The 20,270-nt window shown below is 39.7% G+C and overlaps 1 protein-coding gene across 3 annotated transcripts in view; it reads left to right on the top strand.

Annotated features, from left to right (window-relative positions):
* The window catches only part of RIPK2 (receptor interacting serine/threonine kinase 2), a 43,964-nt gene extending 24,726 nt beyond the window's left edge, over positions 1–19,238 (top strand). For all 3 annotated transcript variants that reach the window (XM_037892332.2, XM_043539385.1, XM_007052914.4), the window contains 7 exons: positions 4,821–4,870; positions 5,070–5,231; positions 10,121–10,206; positions 10,365–10,460; positions 11,185–11,290; positions 13,436–13,615; positions 14,726–19,238. In XM_037892332.2, the coding sequence (XP_037748260.1) occupies positions 4,821–4,870; positions 5,070–5,231; positions 10,121–10,206; positions 10,365–10,460; positions 11,185–11,290; positions 13,436–13,615; positions 14,726–15,078 (1,033 nt within the window). In that variant the 3' untranslated portion in view covers positions 15,079–19,238. The remainder of the gene's footprint in view (positions 1–4,820; positions 4,871–5,069; positions 5,232–10,120; positions 10,207–10,364; positions 10,461–11,184; positions 11,291–13,435; positions 13,616–14,725) is intronic.
* The last annotated feature ends 1,032 nt before the right edge of the window (positions 19,239–20,270 follow it).

The following is a 20,270-nucleotide window of genomic DNA, read 5'->3' as shown; positions in this document are numbered from 1 at the left end:
GTCTCCCAAGATCTCTGAGAGAGTGAGGGATCATTTTTCAGGATAGGTTGTAGATCTTTGATGATGCGCTGGAGAGGTTTTAGTTGGGGGCTGAAGGTGACAGCTAGTGGCATTCTGTTATTTTCTTCGTTGGGCCTGTCGTGTAGTAGGTGACTTCTGGGTACTCTTCTGGCTCTGTCGATCTGTTTTTTCACTTCAACGGTGGTGTCAAGGTTCCTTCCCCACTCTGAACTCTAGGGTACAGATGTGGGGATCTGCATGAAAACCCCCTAAGCTTATTTTTACCAGCTTAGGTTAAAATTTCCCCAAGGAACAAACTATTTTCCTTTTTTCCTTGGACTTTATTGCTGCCACGACCAAGCGTCTAACAGATCTATAACCGGGAAAGAGCCCGCTTGGAAACGTCTTTCCCCAAAAAATCCTCCCCAAACCCTACACCCCCTTTCCTGGAGAAGGCTAGATAAAAATCCTCACCAATTTGCATAGGTGAACACAGACCCAAACCCTTGGATCTTAAGAACAATGAAAAAGCAATCAGGTTCTTAAAAGAAGAATTTTAATTGAAGAAAAAAAGTAAAAGAATCACCTCTGTAAAATCAGGATGGTAAATACCTTACAGGGTAATCAGATTCAAAACATAGAGAATCCCTCTAGGCAAAACCTTAAGTTACAAAAAGACACAAAAACAGGAATCTACATTCCATTCAGCACAGCTTATTTTTTTAGCCATTTAAACAAAACAGAATTTAACGCATATCTAGCTAGATTACTTACTAAGTTTTAAGATTCCATTTCTGTTCTGTCCCCAGCAAAAGCATCACACAGACAGAGAGAACCTTTGTTTCTCGCCCCCTCCCCCCCCCCCCCCCAGCTTTGAAAGTATCTTGTCTCCTCATTGGTCATTTTGGTCCGGTGCCAGCGAGGTTATCCTAGCTTCTTAACCCTTTACAAGTGAAAGGGTTTTTCCTCTGGCCAGGAGGGATTTTAAAGGTGTTTACCCTTCCCTTTATAATTATGACAGGTGGGTATTGTAGTTTTAAGAATGCTTGATAGAGATCTTGTAGGTGTTTGTCTCTGTCTGAGGAATTGGAGCAAATGCAGTTGTATCTTAGAGCTTGGCTATAGACAATGGATCATGCAGTGTGTCCTGGATGGAAGCTGGAGGCATGTAGGTAAGTATAGTGGTCAGTAGGTTTCCGGTATAGGGTGGTGGTTATGTAACCATCGCTTATTAGCACAGTAGTGTCCAGGAAATGGACCGCTTGTGTGGATTGGTCCAGGCTGAGGTTGATGGGGGATGGAAATGCTATGGGTACCCGCATGGCCTCACAGTATGCCAACATTTTTATGGCTGACTTAGAACAACGCTTCCTTAGCTATCGTCCCCTAACGCCCCTACTCGTGCTACATTTATGACATCATCATCATCTGGACCCATGGAAAAGAAGCCCTTGAGGAATTCAACCATGATTTCAACAATTTCCATCCCACCATCAGCCTGTCCTTGCAACAAAGCCCGATGTCTCTATGCAAAAGAATAAATGGACACAAATCTGACATCAGGAATCATAACATTCAAAAACCGGTAGGAGAACACTTCAACCTCTCTGGCCACTCAGTAAAAGACATAAGGGTGGCAATTTTGCAACAGAAAAGCTTCCAAAACAGACTCCAGCGAGAAACTGCGGAGCTTGAATTAATATGCAAACTAGATACCATTACCTTGGGTTTGAATAGAGACTGGGAGTGGCTGGGTCATTACACACATTGAATCTGTTTCCCCATGTTAAGTATCCTCACACCTTCTTGTCAACTGTCTGAATGGGCCATCTTGATTATCACTACAAAAGTTTTTTTCTCCTGCTGATAATAGCTCATCTTAATTAATTAGCCTCTTGCAGTTTGTATGGAAACTTCCAACTTCCACCTTCCCTGTGTGTATATATGTGTGTGTGTGTGTGTATATATATATATATACACACACACACACACACACACACATCTTCTTACTATATGTTCCATTCTATGCATCCGATGAAGCGGGCTGAAGCCCACAAAAGCTTATGCGCTAATAAATTTGTTAGTCTCTAAGGTGCCACAAGTACTCCTGTTCTTATTACATATAGGTGTATGGATGCAGTGGTAAGAGATGAACCAGTTTCAGAGACTTAGATGCCAAGCCGAAGCCTGGTCTTCCAGGAAGAGAGAAAGCACTAACTTTCATAATTAGCTCTTCCCCTTGAGGTGCAGAGGAAGCACCTGGCATTCCTAGCAAGAGGTCAGGGAGAGAGAATGTCCCTGTGACTCTCACCTTTTGAGAGGTGTGGCTGGGTGGGGCAAGAGAGAAAAATCAGGAGCTCCTCCATTGGAGGAACAGGAGAGGGAGTGAATATTGCAGCAGGCCCCATCTATGCCTATGGTTTTTAGAAGGATGTGGCAGTATTGGTTAGGAGTGGGGAAGAGCCGAAAGAAGTTGGTTAGGAGAGATAGAAGAGAGAGAGAGAGAAAGAAAGAGTAAGTTTAGAGGGAAACTGGACTGAAAAAGAGGTTTGGAATGAGGGAACAAGGAAAGAGGGAGAGATTGTCCAGAAAGAAAGGAAGAAAAAATTGAGAACATAGGTGGAAAGAAGGGAGAGAACCCAAAGCAAAGGAGGAGAGAAGAAGACAGATGAAGGGAGAAAAAAGACAGGAGAAGAGAACATCCATTGAAAAAGAGAGACAAGGTGGAGGAAGTAATATCTTTTATTGGACCAACTTCTGCTGGTGAGAGAGACAAGTTTTCCAACTACACAGAGCTCTTCTTTGGGTCTGAGAAAGGTCCTCTGAGCATCACAGCTAAATATGTGGTGCAACAGATTGTTTAGCATAGGTAGGTAGTAGTTAAACAATCTGTTCCACTTCGTATTTAGCTATGATGCTCAGAGTACCTTTTCCAGACATGAAGAAGAGCTCTGTGTAGCTCGAAAGCTTGTCTCTCTCACCAACAGAAGTTGGTCCAATAAAAGATATTACCTCACCCACCTTATCTTTCTAATATCCTGGGCCCAACACAGCTACAACACTGCATACTAAAGAAGAGAACAGAAGCAAATCAAGCTATACAATGGAAGGAAAGAGAAAGGTGTGGTGAGGGAAAGAAGAACATGAGCCAAAGGAAAACAAATAGGAAGTTGCAGACTACAATGTCACAGAAGAGATGATAATGTTTAATTATATCATATCTCAGATTGAATGGGAGAGTGATGTTGGGGGTTTCCCAGGCTCTGGCAGAGTTCATTCACCTCTGTGAATACTCTTAGGCCTTCCTGTCAGGGATGAGCCTTTGTGACTTCTGTACCAGTTTGACTCAGTTACTCTTGTTGAAAAGCAGAATTTTTGCCTTTAAAATCCACTGCTTTGTACCAAATGTCCGGGACAGTGAACTCTCTCTTAAGTCACTACTTAGGGGACCAACAACAAAGGGTTGCTGCATATAAGTAGTGTTCTGCTCCACCTTTATTAAAACTGTAGTTATGAGCCTATTCCTGCTCCCATTGAGAGTAGTGGGAAAAGACCCATTGATTTATATATTAACACGATTAGGTTTAGTAAATTTGGAGTTATTTCCACGTGGTCTCCTGAAGATTCTTCTCTGCAGAGTGAATATGGCATGTATGACACCTAACCCAACCAATCTCTGTTTATATTCAGAGTCCCAACAGCCATACTTTATGGACAAAAATATTTATTGAATTACTTTTCGCTCCTGTTAGCACTGCATCGGTAACACAGCTCTGGAGAGGGAGCTAGATTCTATTTTGACTTACCCATAATTAGTAGAATTATTAACTGAGTTCCAATTGCAGGACCACATTTTTTCCCTTGTTTCCGCTTCACAGTCTGTTTAAAGGCTTTGCACAGATGTAACTAAGGATAGATGGTGGCCTGCTGAACTCATATTACTTTAGGCATGTCTATGCTACAAAATTAAGTCAACTTATGTTAGGTCAGCCTACAGCCACTGTGGTAGTTAAATCTGCACTTCCTGTCCACACTATGCTCCTTCTGTTGGTGTGCATCCTCGCCAGCAGCGCATGCACCAACTTAAGTGGAGCATTGTGGGGCAATGAAAGCCAGATCCCCGGTCCCGCCGCCCCGAGGCCTGACCCCCCGAGCTGTGAGCCCCACCACCCTGGGGCAGCAGGACTCTGACAGTCAGCCCTGGGTCAGCGGGGATCCAGCCACCAAAGACAGCAACAAGCGATGTAAGCAACTCGGTGTCTACATGGACACTGCGTCGACCTAACTACATCAGCCTAATCACTATGCCCCTCCTGGAGGTGGAGTTACTAGGTTGGCCTAGTGCGTGAGTTAAATCAGCGGGAGGAACATTGTAGTGTAGACGCTTCTTTAGTTAGGTTGACGTAAGCTGCCTTACGTGGACCTACTCGGAGGTGTAGAGCGGGCCTGTGAAAGAAAGCCCTCTTAACACTGAGAGCCCAGGATGAGAAGGGCTAGCAGTTAGAAAAAAAACTCTCGACTTATAAATGGATTTTTTTTTATGTGAGATCAGTGAGGTCCTTAACATAGAACCCCAGTTCTTTGGTTTTTCAAAGGCACATATGGCCACAATAAATAAAGTCAGCTCTAGCACGTTGTTCTTTACTCAATACTATCCCTGTTGTTGGTTTTCATAACATGTATGAAGGGGCACATCATTATAGTCAGCCGTTTAAGTTGGTGTTGTGCAATGTTTATTTTAATGTTTTGTATGATGCTGAGTGCATTGTCAGCATAAATCATAAAGTGTTCTAAAGTAATGCACATTTTTACTTTAATAGCTATGCCATTATTATGTGGGAAGTGATGTCAAGAAAACAGCCCTTTGAAGGTGAGAATGTGTTCTTTAGTTTTCTTTTATAGCCTTATTTACATTTAGCTAAAGCCTATGTACAGTAATCTGAAAACAATTATTTTGGCATAATTACAACATCCCTAATTATTGTCTGTAATTTTAATGTATCCTCCTATAGTAAATGATAACTATAGTACACATATTTATAATAAATGCTTGATATCTATTTTGACAGAAGTTATAAACCCCTTGCAGATTATGTATAGTGTGTCACAAGGACAGCGACCAGACACTAGTGAAGAAACTTTATCAATAGACATACCCCACCGAGTGCTGATAGTAACATTAATGGCAAGTGGATGGGCACAAAATCCAGATGAAAGACCTTCTTTTTCAAGTGAGTTTACTTGCTTTGTATAGATTAAGTGGAAAACCATACCCCCAAAAATACCTGTATGTTAATACAATATTGAGATTGCTTAGTTGCAATCACAAAAAGGAAATGTAAACAGCTGTATCCAAAACAGCTTTAACTCAGCCTTGTCAAATATCCTATATAATTTACAGTTTACATTTAACAGCATATACAGTAACATTAAGCTACTCATGCGAGAAGTCACAGTAATAAAAAATGGAACATGTACAATGCTGCCAGGTTTATATAGTAGTTGGAATCTTCAATTTTGTATTTTCTGTCTTTTTGTGATTAATTGTGCAACCTTAATGCACTTAATTTACTGTTTGTTTTTGAAGGGGTGAGAGTTTTAAAGAGGAAAATAATTAGAGGAAAACAGATAAAATAAAGCTAGTGGAACTTGTAAGCAATCAGAGGTGTTTTGTTTGCTGAACTAACAGTGAGCCCTGGATTATAAATTCCTCTTGAAACAAAACTGAACCAGCCTTTTACAAACAAACTTTTAACCTTTCATAAACAAATGTGTGTCTTCCTGGAACACACCCATGTTCGGGGGAAGCCATGTGAAAACACTGCCCCACCTTCCAGAATGAGGGGCTGCTGTTGCAAAAACCTGTTCAGCCCACTTCACATCTAGCTCATCAGCTCCATTGCACAGTAGTTCTGCTGCCAGTGGGATTTCATGGCTGTGGAATTGGCAGCTGGTTCTGCCCCTAAGTGCACCCATAGAATTAAAAATGTCTATTATGCAGGCTCAGTACACAACTCCCAAAGTCTTAGTTTTTGTTAAATGTAAACCAGTTTGTTACAGTTCATGCAAGACACTAGTGCCAACTTTCAGACCACCAGCATATTGCTACAGCAATGTTCAAAAAGTTGTGGCTAGATTTATTATATTTCTGAAACACTGGAAACAATGCTTTCTGGGTTCCCCCCCTCCTCCCTCACTCATTTTGCTTATACATTTCCCTCCAAATCACCATTAGGTAGAGAGCTGAGACTAAGTGCAAATGAGCCTAAAAGGTGAATATTGTGTGGAGAAATATAGGAAACTATAATGTAAAAACATGTTGTAGTCTTTACTAGATCAGTCCCTACCACCAATTGCAGTGATAATTGGAAACTAATTGTATATTTAAGTCTTAAAGTGGCATTTGACAGACGTTAAATGTTTATCAAACTGACTAGATGACTCACTCTGGTTATAAATATCTTCTATGCTTCTCCCTTTAATGCTGTCAGGTTTTACTATGAAATCCTATCTTAATGCTTTTAGCTCTTTTACAGTGAGTCCTATAACCTGGAACACTGCATTCAGAAGGCAAACATGACATTAAACATCTATCTATCTATCTATCTATCTATCTATCTATACTAGAGAGGGACAAAGCGAGGAGGAGTTTGGTTTTGATTTGGCAAATCCTTGTTTATCGGGCTTCTATCTTACAGAAAAAAAAAGGTCAGGAGGATGGGGGGAGTTATACCTGGGTCCCATTTTATCCATTACCATCTCAGTTCAACATAGAGTTCTTCCCCCACACACCTTTTTTAGTTTTAGCCCATTCCTAACATTGATTACAGCCAGGTTGTGTAATTACATGTGTACTTGTATCACCTGACTGTCCATCTTGTGAATGTGAAAGCTGAGAGCACACTTTTAACTCCCATCTTTGGAAAATCTGATCCTAAATGTCCAAGGGAGATGCCAGATTATCTTGTAAAAGCTTAAGGGTAGCAATCTTTAATTGTTCAAAATTTAAAAGCCTTGATGCTTTTCTTCTCCCCTCCCAATTGGTGTTGCAGAATGAAGACGGTAAGATTGTGCTGGGGTAGAAAATTCTGTGTTTTAAAGGCTCTGTGACAGTTTACATGCCTAGACTTGCAGTTTTCCTTTAAAAAAAAAAAAAAAAAAAGTGCTTTCTTTTTTAAAACTTCCCCAATATGAAACACTAAGCCTTTATCTCTCAAACTGAGGGTTGCAGCAAATTTAACATTTCAATTTCTAGGGTGGTTGGGTTGCGCAGTTGCTTCATTTCTCTAAAAGTGTTACTGGTTCTGTTCTTTTGAGCTGGAAAGTGTTTTGAAAGTTCCTTTCCAAAGAGCTCAGAAAGCAGACTGTTTTGACAATTTCAGTTCCTTCAGTGAAGCTGGCAGGAGAGAAAAATGAGGCATACTTATATCTTTAATCTGAACATACACATGCAGCATACTAGTGGATGGTTTAATGGGTAACTCGGTCTAGTATTTAGGATTTACAACCCTTTGTTTGGATTATAAACAAGTCTTTGAATGGCCTTTTAATATTGGTGGATGTTTTGAAATTAAATGTCCGTTTTAGACAGAGTCCAGTTTGGGGCCTATGAACTTTTACCTTGTCTCTTGTTTTAACCCAAAACAAGGAATACGTCATATCACAGCTTTTTATAAAAGCAGAGAAATGTTTCTGTGCTTTTATACTACTTGGGTATTCTTATTTTGTAATGAATTGCATCAGCTAAAATGTAGTTTGTAGTGTTAGCACAATGTTAGAACTGTAAGGATTGTTTAATTAATGTTATAATTATATTTATCTAGGTTACATAATCAAAGTAGTATGTATCTTATGTGCCTTCATAACAATAAGTAACCTCACTTTGTTTTGTAATAAAAGGAAGAAAACAGGTGGTTTTATTTAAGGGGAAAGCTTTTTCTGCTGTCTTATGGTAAAAGCAGAATTTTCTGCCCAGTTTACTTTTACTTCCCTTCATTTTGGATTGATCCTTGTAAGGGTTGAAATGTCTACTTTTTTGCTTCCTCTTTATATTTCTGTCATACTCATTGATAGTAAATTTGGAGAATTAGTGATGCCTAGATAATTGGCTACCTTTTCTCTGACTGAATCCTCACCATTTTTAGAGTATCTTGCTCGGTTTCTGGAAAGTGCTTTTCAGTTTGAAAGAGAAAATTGAGAAGCAATTTTGCTCATAATCTGTCGGTAATATGTGGGGATGTATTTTTTGTTCACTCAATATGTTTTCCTCTCAGTGCATCCTTGTAATGCTCACTATTGTTCATAGGAATTGTGTGTGCATCAAATATCATATCTCTTTGTTTCTACAAATTTCTGCCTTAAAACACAGTGTGCATGATCAGAAATAGCTTCTTATCTTCCTTATTTTAACTTTTAAATGGTTCTATGGATCATTTTGCAAGTTTTCTGTAAAATATTTTTCTCTATTGATCTGTAATTGTTTTGAAATATTGATAATTATATGCTGTCAAATGGACTCTGAGTTTTGACATGTTATATCATGAATACCTGCCCTGAAGGGATACAGTAGTTTAAACTCAAAATTTGACCCACCTTGAAGGTTTTGATAAGGAATATCTCCAAATTCTAAATATCTTTGTTGTTCTAGATTAGAGAGTTCACCACACTATTGCAAAGGAGGTGAAGGGTTGTTTTGTTTTAAACCAGCTACTGTTTACATTATGTTGGCCTTATACCAGAGAGGCACTTCATGATGTTTTACTCCCTCTGGCGACTGTTCAGAAGCAGTCAACTACAGAATTCTTGAGAATGCCATTGCTCAAAGAAGGAAATATTTTTTTTAAAAAATGTAAATTTGGTCTCCATTAGAAAAGCCAGGGGGAAAGTAAAAGACATAATAATTAGAGGGGAAAATTGGTTGTAAGCTTTCAACAAGTATCACAGAAAAAATAGAGACTAAATTAGAAAAGACAAAGAGCTAGATTATCAGTGTAAATCAGCACGGCAATGTCAGTTAGGTTTTGCTTAGTCATGCCAGTTGAGGATCTGGTTCCAAGTATTTAATAGTTCCCTTTTAACAAAATTATGCAGTATATTGTAAGATGGTTGTAGAAGTTGTGGGTTTCTCAGGCCCTTCTGTTTGCTTTTTGAGCTCAACTTAAATTAGACATTTCTACAAGTAACAGTCATCCAGAAATTTTAAAAATCAGTTACGTAAGCCTTACATCAACACACACATGCTGGGATGGAGTAGTTGAACTTCCTGCCATCTAATTATTAAAATGACACAAAATCACTAGATAAATAGGTGGCATTAATCTCCTAGGGATGTCAATCTACCACTTTTTCATGAACATGAGAAAAATAGCGGATGGATATGTTGGATGTGGTGGGACATTACATTCACTATGTTACATTCCTTTCTGGTCTGGCTTCAGAGCCACGAATCTCTGCATAGGGGAAAGAAAAGGTAACGGCGGGGAAAGAATCAGCATTTTGTTGTGGGTGATATGTCAACCCTAAAACTTTCACCCTTTAGAATCTGATCATTGTTTCTTCCTTCTTGCACCTCACCCACTCTCTATATTATTGTTCATAGGGTCTCCCTTCATAGGATCTCCTAACTTCATTTTGGATACTGCTGATTTCATTCTAGACTTCTCAATGGTGGTCTAAGGATAGAGTTGTTTCTCCAGTGGAGTGGGGAGGCAGCATTCTTCTCAAAGGCCAGTGCTGCTTCATGGCCCAGCTAGTAAATTATGCCCTGGGATGAACGCTCCACACTACAACTATGTCTTGTTTTTAAGGGTGTGATCTCCACATCCCAGGGATCCCAAGACTCTCAGTTTCTCTCCGAGTCAGGTCTCCCTTGATAGAGCATTCAGTGTTGGTGCTGCCAATCCTCTAGGCCACACTGAAATTGTTTTTAATAGATTAACTGTTTTGTTTTTTTTTTAATGATTGCAAAAAGTGTTTCTTTAGCAGCCTAAATTCTCTAATTACTGTGTGTTGGTAGAAGCAGTATTTTCATAATTGCAAGATAAGTAGCTCAAACAACTTAAAATTTGTAATTACTGTTATTAAAAGTTAATGTTGAACTGAGTATTCTTTTCTTATTTAGAATGCTTAATAGATCTTGAACCGGTGCTGAGAACATTTGATGAGATATCTATGCTTGAAGCAGTAATGCTCTTGAAGAGAGATAAGGTAAGTAGCTTTTATTACAATATGAATGTAACATGAAAATACACTGAAATGGCAACTTGTGCTTGTCACAGTGTAACTAACCTAAGAATTAAGTCCCTACTGTCCTGGCCTGGTAGATTTATAATGCACAACTAATAAGAATACCAATGTTTTTTCAGTCACGATATGAGTCACAGTGTATTCGCATCAGTCACAAGACATCCGATGTGGAGCTGACATCTGTAAATATACCTCTGAATCTTAGTCCACAGGAGGTAAATCTTTTTCTTTTTAATTTTGAATTCAAGTTCTTTCCCAAATGTGTTGGGATAACTAAAACATTTTGAAATAGTTTTTAGTTCAGGATGGGGAAAACTTTTCTCCCGCTCCTCTTCTGCAGTTGCACAGCCATGAATGCAATAGAACTAGCAGTGGGGCACACAGCAGCAGGGAAGTCTGTTTCTATCTTCTGCACATCAGAGTGCAGTGCTTTTCAGCATTTGCATAACAGTATGGATGGAGTTAGTTGTGGGTGGCCCACATGAGCTGGATGACATGACCATATTATCTACTGAATACAGGGAGCACACACATACCTGTACAGAGAGTGTAGCAGACCACAGATGCTGCAACAGACTGTTGTTTGCCACACAATGGGTGCTTTCGGGGTTGGAAGAGAGGATTTCATCCCCCACTCCCACTGATGTTGCTCATGGAAAGTACTGTGGATTTTTTTTTTTTTTTTAATTATTGTGTCCCTTAGTGCTGCTGCTTTTCATTCTTTCTACTAATAATTAAAATAGCACATAAAATCTTGGTCAGATGGTGGAAGAACATTTTCATTTGGTTTTTAACTTTTTAATGTCTTACTGTATTTTAATTGTGAAGTAACTTGAGCATCTTAGTGACAAGGAAAAGACAACAAAAGGAAAGAACTTTAGAAATTACTAAACCATTCCAAAAATGTACATCTTCACTATATAACTGAATTCATTTCAGGAAACGTGTGCTCCCTTCCTACAAAGTGATGCACTCCCACTCCGGAGCATGTCACCTGAATTATCAAGACTCAAGTCTATACCAAAGTATAATATCCTCTCAACAGGTATGTAACTTTGCTGCACAGCATTGATTCACGATACTTAGTTATTATTGAACTGCATCTTTATTCTCTATTTGTGACACTACATTTGTACAGGAGTACTCACCCTAAGCTGAGATTCCCTAATTGCTAATTGCCCTCTATATGGCCGGATCATGGGCAAGGGTGAGGAATAGCTGCTAGGTCACTGGCCATACTGAGCCACGACAGTCCATTTATGAATACTTTCAGAGTAGAAACAAAAGAGATGGAGAAGGATTGTTTAGAGTGATACAAAGTAGTTTAACTAGAAGTATGTGGTGAAACTGACATGGGAAAATTAGGCTGAGTATGAAGGATGGGTATGAATGTGACTGGATAAGACACTGGTGAGTCTCAAAACCTCTTGACATTGACTATGTACTACCATGTATAGAATCTCCCACTGTGGGGAATGTTCATTGGTGATGGTATCTGGAGTCTTCTGTCAGACTTCAAGCTTCCATCTATAGGACGGAAGCTCTGCTGTTTACATTGGCCAATGATATTCATCTAGCCATGAAGATTAAATGCCAGTAATGATTCTTTTGGCTCTGTTCTCTGTCACACAGCTGACTGTGTTCTCTATGGGGTGTGTATGAAATCTTCCAAGTGGCTCTGATCCTTTCTTTGTGAAAAGTCACAGAAGATAGTTTTGAACAATTATTATTTATTCTGATAGTACCCAGAGGCACTGGTCTGGATCAGAGTCCGATTGTGTTAGGTACCAGGCAAACATAGAAGTAGGAACAGTGTCAGGCCTGAAAATCTGACAATCTACGAAGACAAGAAACATGGTGGGGAGACAATCAAATATACTTTGTAAACACATCAAAATAAAAATTGACTTCCACCAGCTGCCCTTAAATGTTAGCTGATCTATTTTAGGAAGCACAGCAGAAAGATGTTGTTAGTCCTTGGCTGCCATGAGCAAGTAATTCTGCCAGTGTGGTTTTTGTTTTTTTAAGTGTTGCACATAAAACATGCAGCTATTTTACTGCTTTCCCCTGATTGAATAATCAATACAGACTGTGTTTTAACCTTTTGTATATGATCAATTTCAACCCTCAGGTTTTCATGCACTGGCACAATGTTGCAAATATTTGGGTTTTGTTCTGTTTGTACAGTGCCTAGCAAAAGGGGACCCTGGTCCATAACTAGAGTTCCTAGGCACTGTGGTAATACAAATAATAAAATACAAACACTGCAGGCAATGTTTGTGTTAAGACTGTTTCTTTTGAAATTGCACTTTTGTTAAAAAATGGAAACATATCTGTTGTTTTGGATTTTGTCAAAATGTGTCTGGGTACAAACTTGGCCAAAAGGGTCTTTTAAGTGACATACAGTTTTAGGCTTACACTGTTAATGTGTCCATATAAATTCTATGATTTTATTGTCTATCAGGCCCTGTATCAAGGTAAACCTATTACCATACTGCTGCATCTCTTTCACAATGTCATTTGTTCTTCTACTCAGTCAGTTCTGCAGTTGAATGAATTGTCCATGAATTAAGTTAGACATAGTTAGTATTCAAACCTCTATTGCCACATAAGAAGATTTCATTTGAAATTTTTATTAAAGCTATAGGGAATCCTCACAAGAGATAGCTAATAGAACAGATAAGAAAGCAGCATTTTCCATTGGACTTCCAATAAATTAGTCTTCGAGATGCTTCCGTTCTACTTGAGTCTCTTTTAGGAAGGTTTAGCCCCTTCACATTTGTTGTGCTAAAATAAATAAAAGGCACTAAAATAAATCTGATAAGAAGAAATAATTGACAACATGAAAGTTGGAAGTCAGAGCTCTGGTTGGTCCTGCCACTTTGGAATTTTCTTTTGCTTAAGACTTTTTAAAGTTGGAACAGACCAAACCTGGTTTTCTCAACCGTGTTTTGCCAAAAAAAAAAATGAAATAAAAAAAAATCCTCCAAAGCTGACAGAAAATAAGAAAAAAATGTAAAAGTGCTGTGAACCTCACCTTCATGAGAAATCTGCATGTTGTTTGTACAGAACAGACATGAAAGGCATGCAACTAACAACTTTTTTGTAAAGGTGCTGTAAATAATTTCTAACATGTTTTTGTTTCTTTCCTGAACCCGAAAGTAATGTGATTCTTTATCTTTTATTTAAGGTAAAGACAACAATTCTGAAGGACCATGCTCTCTTGTTAGCATGGATGAAAATATCTCTCCAACCCAGAGTGCTAAATTGTATGTGCCCTACCACAGCTACCCTTCCTCATTTGCTGCAGATCATTCAAATGTATCAAATCCTATGACACACATGCTGCAGTCATCAGCACTTACTTCAGGTACAACACAAACTGATGGAGTTTTAAGTCCCACTAACATCACAGGGAAACAATGAATGGTCAGTGAGATGCCTGCTGTTAGGTTTATTCACAATCTTGATATATGTGCAACTACCAATTTGTGTGTGTGTGTGTCTGAAGGGAAGACTAGGCCTATTATTATTTACTAAGCACTAACAAAGCAATACAAAACACCAATATGCAGGCAATAGTGCTCTGAAGAATTTACAGTTTAGGGTAAGGAATATTGCACATACAGTGTGACTGTGGTGTGTATGATGGTTCTGCTTCAGTGTGGTATTCGTTAAAGGGGTATTACGATGCAGAATGGTACAATTACAAACACTTACCAGGGATGGTCAAGGTATAGCTAATCCTGTCTTTCTCCTACAGACATAGGGTAGGAGAAAGGAAGTGTTGTATTTCTATTCTGCAAATGAGGAATTGAGGCACTGAGAAATTGTCTTGCCCAAGATTACACAGGAAGTCTGTGGCAGAGCTTGGGTTTGAACGCTGGTCTTGAATCCCAGTCGAGTGCCTTAACCAAATATCATTCTTCTATCTGTAGTGTGGTAGTTTTGATCCTAATATAGCCATGTTACTTGTAAGCAAAGCCAACTTTGAGTATAAGAAACATAAGAAGGGGATAATAGGGCAAGCCAGAAAAGGTGAGAGGAATGACATTGTTTTAATAGGGAAAAAAAGCATCATCACAGCTTGTGATCCATGTCTGCAGCTGTTTCCGGAGAAGGTGGGTTTGTATGGGACGGAAGCGTTGATGGTGGGGGATGGTTGAAAGGATTGAGTTTGTTTCAGAATAATGGTGGCATTTTAGGGAGAGCAGCTGTATTTGTAACTTTTATTTCCCCTAAGAAATAAAGACCCAGCATTAGAATAACTAAAGAGAAATATTTTAAATAATAGTTAGTACAATGAACAGAGTTTTAATCTGGATTAATGTAGCAACATTTTGGCAGAGTGTTACGAGGCTGTCATTTTAACTACAGGTATGGTTTTGGACCATTCTTTCTCAACTCACTCTTCATTTTATAGCACTATAAATTCACTTTAACTATGATACTAGATTTCTGAATCTTTCTTCAATTTTAGGTTTTGCTGTGGAATCCATACAACAGGATATAGCTCACCAGTGGATCCAAATTAGGAGAGAGGACATTGTCAGCCAGATGACTGAAGCATGTCTGAACCAGTCTCTGGATGCCCTCCTATCAAGGGATTTAATCATGAAAGAAGACTATGAACTTATCAGCACCAAACCTACAAGGACATCAAAAGTCCGACAACTGCTCGATACTACTGACAGCCAAGGAGAGGAGTTTGCTAAAGTTATAATACAAAAGTTGAAAGACAATAAACAGATGGGCCTTCAGCCTTATCCAGATATGTCATCTGCTTCTAAGACTGCATCTTTAAATTTATCATATCAATATAAAGCCATGTAAATGTTTCCTTACAAGTAGGTTCCTTTTTCTGAAAGGTTACTTTATATCTTTATTGCTTTGGTCTTTATTGCACTTATATAAGGCTGGTAAGCGAAAGAATTAGATGTAATTAAGGTTACATTGTAAGGTTAAAACTAGTCATTTTGAAGAGCAACTGGAAAGTCAAATACTTCATTAGAGTGTATTTAAGTATTTTGTTTATACATAAAAAGAGAAAATGTTCCCTATTTTCTATTTTAAATAATCATAATTATTCCATTTATAAATATCCTTTAAGTTGTAACTGTCTTAAAATGATGGGGATGCTGCTTACTCACTGTCATGGTAGGATTGATATAAAAGGAAAAAACCCTACAACAAAACCTGTAGAGTTGTGCCAATGTTTATTTCTGTTGTAAGCTATTTTCACATTACTCTTCTGGGTAGATTTGTTCCTTCCTAAAGAACATTAAGACTGCCATATGCCTGTATTTAGATTTTAATTTTGCCTCTCCACTCAAGTAGCTAGTAGTGGTAAATGTAATGATACAAGAACTGCACCTGCTCCCATTTCAGTCAAAGGGAGTGTGATGGGATCCACAGACCAGCATGTGATCTGGTGCAACATTGCTGTCTAACTCATCTCTTACCTCCACAAGCTTGATACACAGTCACATCTGAAATGTAAAATGTTGCATTTGATCCATCAAGCTTCTAATTCCAGTTCATTTTTAACGTCTACAGAACCTGCAGTAAGCACTGATTTTATGTGGTGTATAAAGATCAAGTATAGGCTGCCCAGGTGGGTTAGCAGTAACACACAAAACACACATGACCTCCTTTGACACGCAAGCACTGAGAGTGCTACAGAGCTAATGTACTTACTTCCTGGAGGAAAAGTGTGGTGTGCTGATCTGTAGCAATCCCCTTTGGACAGAGTAAATATCAGCACTGAAAACAGTGGTGTTCAGCACTTCTGTAGCTGAGAGGGCAGCTCCAGGCAGGCCAATGGGGCCGTGCGGGTGGCGGGGGGGATTCTGTGCCTGCTTGAGGCTTTCAGTTTGGCGGGCAATGCCCCTTCTTACCCCCATTTCCCCTCAAACAACACCCTTGGTGTTCTGCCTTTCTTGTCTGAGGGAAGGCCATTGTTGAGGGAGAAGTGTGGCCAGTCTGACAGGAGGAATCTGATTTTTGTTTTAATTCTCTTTAGCACATTTCATACAGTGAACAGTTATAAATCCAATTTATAGCTTTTTAATTTTCTTGGATGCAGCATATACACACCATCTGCATTTTACAGCAGTAAGAAGTTGAGTTCAGTTATGCTGTGCACTGAATGCCATTGGCACTAATAAGAATTTTGCAATTGAAAATCCCACATCCCCATCCACGAGGGTTACAAGTAGCATGACTAGTTTACTGCCCTTGTCATAAAAGCCAAATCAATGAAGAATCCAAATTATTGATATTTGAAAATCTTGGAGGATGAGCCAGGGACTGATCCATTTCAAACTACTTCAAGGTTTAAATTGCACATCACTGCTTGCCTATGTGTTTAAACATTGCAGTGATATTTTAGTATCTGTCTTAACTTGTTTTGTGAACTCGGTCACTAGAATGCATAATTTACTGTAAGCTTTTGCAGACTTTACTAGGTAAATTCACAGTTTTGCAGTAAATTGGAATTTTGCATTTCAACCCTGTTTCTGTGCAGATATTTAAACTTGTTACCAATGTAAAAGTTCTAACTGGAGCACAGACAGCACATCACGGGACAATGCCAAGCTCCCATATGCATGCCTTTTATAGAATAGATTTGAAGATGACCTGGTGGAATATGGCCATAGTGAGCTGTGCCAGTCTTGCCTAGTGATGCCAGACTTACATAATGTCCATGCAATGTCCTTTTTTAAATGCAAGACAGTTGTACCAATAAATAATTGCAAATCCTCTTTTTTTAGGTTCATCCTATACCAGGGGTAGGCAACCTATGGCATGCATGCCAAAGGCGGCACGTGAGCGGATTTTCAGTGGCACTCACGTTGCCCGGGTCCTGGCCACCGGTCTGGGGGGCTCTGCATTTTAATTTAATTTTAAATGAAGCTTCTTAAACATTTTAAAAACCTTATATACTTTACATACAATAATAGTTTAGTTATATATTACAGACTTATAGAAAGAGACCTTCTAAAAACTTTAAAATGTATTACTGGCACACGAAACCTTAAATTAGAGTGAATAAATGAAGACTCGGCACACCACTTCTGAAAGACTGCCGACCCCTGTCCTATACTATAAAATTGTGATAGGGACCCAGCAGCACTTCAGACACAGAGATGAGCAGTGCCAAATATCTAGAAAAATCAGTAATTGACTGTACCAGACATATTGCTTTCAAATTCGAGAGCAAGGTTGAGGACAGTGCTAAATGATAATGAGTAAATTCGAAGTGGACTGGAACAGTAAAGTGAGAAAAGAAATATTGTAACCCTAGGTGTCACCTGCATGCCTGGATATTGCTTCCATTTTTCCATCCCCGGCTCCTTCCCATTCATTCGTTAACGGTTTTACCTCTGGGTCTCAGTCTTGTCCTCTGAAATGATGCAGGATGTCTTGATTTTTATAAAATAAATTTCATGAATGGGCATTGCTAAATACATGGTAAAAACAGTATCTGCTTATGGGATTGGGTTCTCTTGTGGCACATTAATACAGAAGTACCTTAATGTACCTTTTACAATACTATATAAGTATTCACTGTGAAAATATGGATGACATGTTCATGTTTGGGGGAGAGGGAGAGAATTTAATTTATAACTACCCATTTATGGCAGATTCTACTTGTGTGGGTCTGTGGATCTACATTCATCTTGTTCATGGGTTTTGCTGAAAGGGAATAAATGGGGAAGAGTCTTAAAAACCCTGCTGGGCACATTTCCTGACAAAGGAACTAGTCCTGGCCCCTGTGACAGACAAGAACTTCACCCTAGAGCATTTCTAGAACCAAAGTAAACTAGTGTGTCACTTGCAAACTTTGTAACTTTTTCCCCCTTTTAATTCTTAACTATATATTTTAATGCATAAAAGGAAATGAATTGCACAGAGTAGCTAGGAGTCTATGATCTTAGTATATCAGACTACTGATTACATGTGACACATGGACAGGAGGAGGATGCAGGTACAGCTCTTGTCCTGCTGTGAAGTTATACTGGGGCAGCCTGAGTGTACCAGACTGGGAATTAGGTACTCATTTATTGCTGCTGACTTGTTCTTTCAAATGTCAGCTTCTTTTCATGTGAAGGCTGGTAACTAATGAGTCATCAAAAGTAACCAATACAAAATTTCCAGCTCTTGACTGAAAATTGAATATGCAAAGAGTTTTGGGGCATGTTGTCAGCTGTGCAGTGATGAAATAACTGCTAATCCAGTTAACCATCCAAATAGGAATCCAAATAACCATCTTCCTGATGCTCCCAAAATCCCAGGCCTGGCCCTGTGCAAATGGGATTCTGTTGTCTAGAATATAAAGGTCCTAAAAAATAATTAAACACCAAGACCAGCTCTTCAGGTGAGCACTTGTCAGCCTCAAGGACAACAAAGAGGACAGAGGGCTCTGAGGAAAGCTCCTAGGAGTTTGGAAAGCATCCAGAACAAGGGTGGTACTGCCATAAACTCTGCAAATGATCATTTTAATTGAGGTTTGTAAAATAGATTTTTCTCATAAACCAAAGCCGGAGCTGTGATGGAATTAGAGCTGCTCTGTAAAAAAAAAAATTATGAATACGGTATGTTGACCTGGTTATTGGTATGTTTATTGTATGAGTATATTGATTTGGTTTAATAGGGGCCTATAAGGAAAAACAAGCAGGAAAGGGAAAAGCCACTTCTCCACAGACACTTGAGGATTGTTAAGAGACAATGTCAGGATAGGAAAAAGCGTAGGGAGAGAACTGTCAAGTTTAAAAAGAAACCCCTCTCAAGGTTAGGGCAGTTGTTTGGAGGAATAAGTCTGAGATACAGGCACTCATTGTGGGGGGTCTGAAGAAGTCTGGCCTGTCTAGGGTATCATTAAGGAATGGTAAGTCTTTGGGTAAGATAGATGTGTAAACTCTGGTGTGGAAGTCCTTTTTTCTCTAAATGTTTTTTTCCTACTGTGAAAATAAACAATACTTTGGTTTGAAGAAGGCTGTTTTGTCACTGGATACCACTGGTCACAGACTCCCAAAGGGAAGAATTGCAGTGCTGAACTCAGTTGGACCCACTAGGTAAGCATGATTATTGCCCAGGGGCTGTGCAGAGAGTGGCAGGATTGTGAACTCCACTCCAGGAGAGGTAAAGGCCCAAGACATGACACATGAGGGGGTGTCCTCAGAGAGGCACAGGAGCTCTCAGTTGGCATCACCTATTGCTCAGCATCTTGAAAATAAGAGACCATTAAGGCTATGCCACACTTACGCTGGGGGGTAAAGTACAGGTACTACATGCTGCAGTGAAAAGCAGGCTGCATGCACACTTGTCACTACGGGGTGTAGCTACATGTGGCAGTGAAAGACTCCAGCAGCTCCATGGTGCCGGAGTCTTTCCTCGCTACCTCACCTCCTGCTAGGGCCTTTACCTGCAGCAGAGAAAGGCTTGGTTAGTGGGGAGACAGCCTGATGCTGCGCTGCTAAAAATAGTACTGTTTACCTGGGAGCTACTGCTTGGCCTGTAGAGAGCCATAGCCTGGGCAGTCAGACTTGTAGGGCACTCTGTTCTACTCTACTCACTTAAGCTGTGCTTCACTGTCTACCCTGCTGTTTATACCCATGCTAGCTGGGTGAGCAGTGCCTGTACTCTATACACTGCCACCAGGGTAGACATATTTTAAGATGCTGTTGCAATGCTTCCTCGGGTATCCAGGGCTTTGAGGCACTCATTACCACCTGCCCTCAGAGGAAGCCATGTCTGTGCCTACCAGGGGTTGGCTCCCCAACACCACTGGCCACAGGCAGCACAAGCACTCCCATCTAGGCCTATACGGGTCCCGCCCTCTCTACAAGTTAGTCATATTGGGATCCAGGAAGTGGGCAGGCTTTGCCCCCCGACTGCTAAAGGATCCCCCCCCCAGCCTTAGGGGAGGTCCACGGGACCTGGAAAGCCAAATAATTACGGGGGACAACTAATGAACAGCAGGGACAGGAGTGCAGTCAAAGGGTCAAACGAAGGGAACCGGA

Source organism: Chelonia mydas, chromosome 2, assembly GCF_015237465.2.
Source record: "Chelonia mydas isolate rCheMyd1 chromosome 2, rCheMyd1.pri.v2, whole genome shotgun sequence".
Classification (NCBI taxonomy): Eukaryota; Metazoa; Chordata; order Testudines; family Cheloniidae; genus Chelonia; species Chelonia mydas.
Note: the sequence above shows the minus strand (reverse complement) of the source record. Positions and strands in the feature narration are given on the sequence as shown.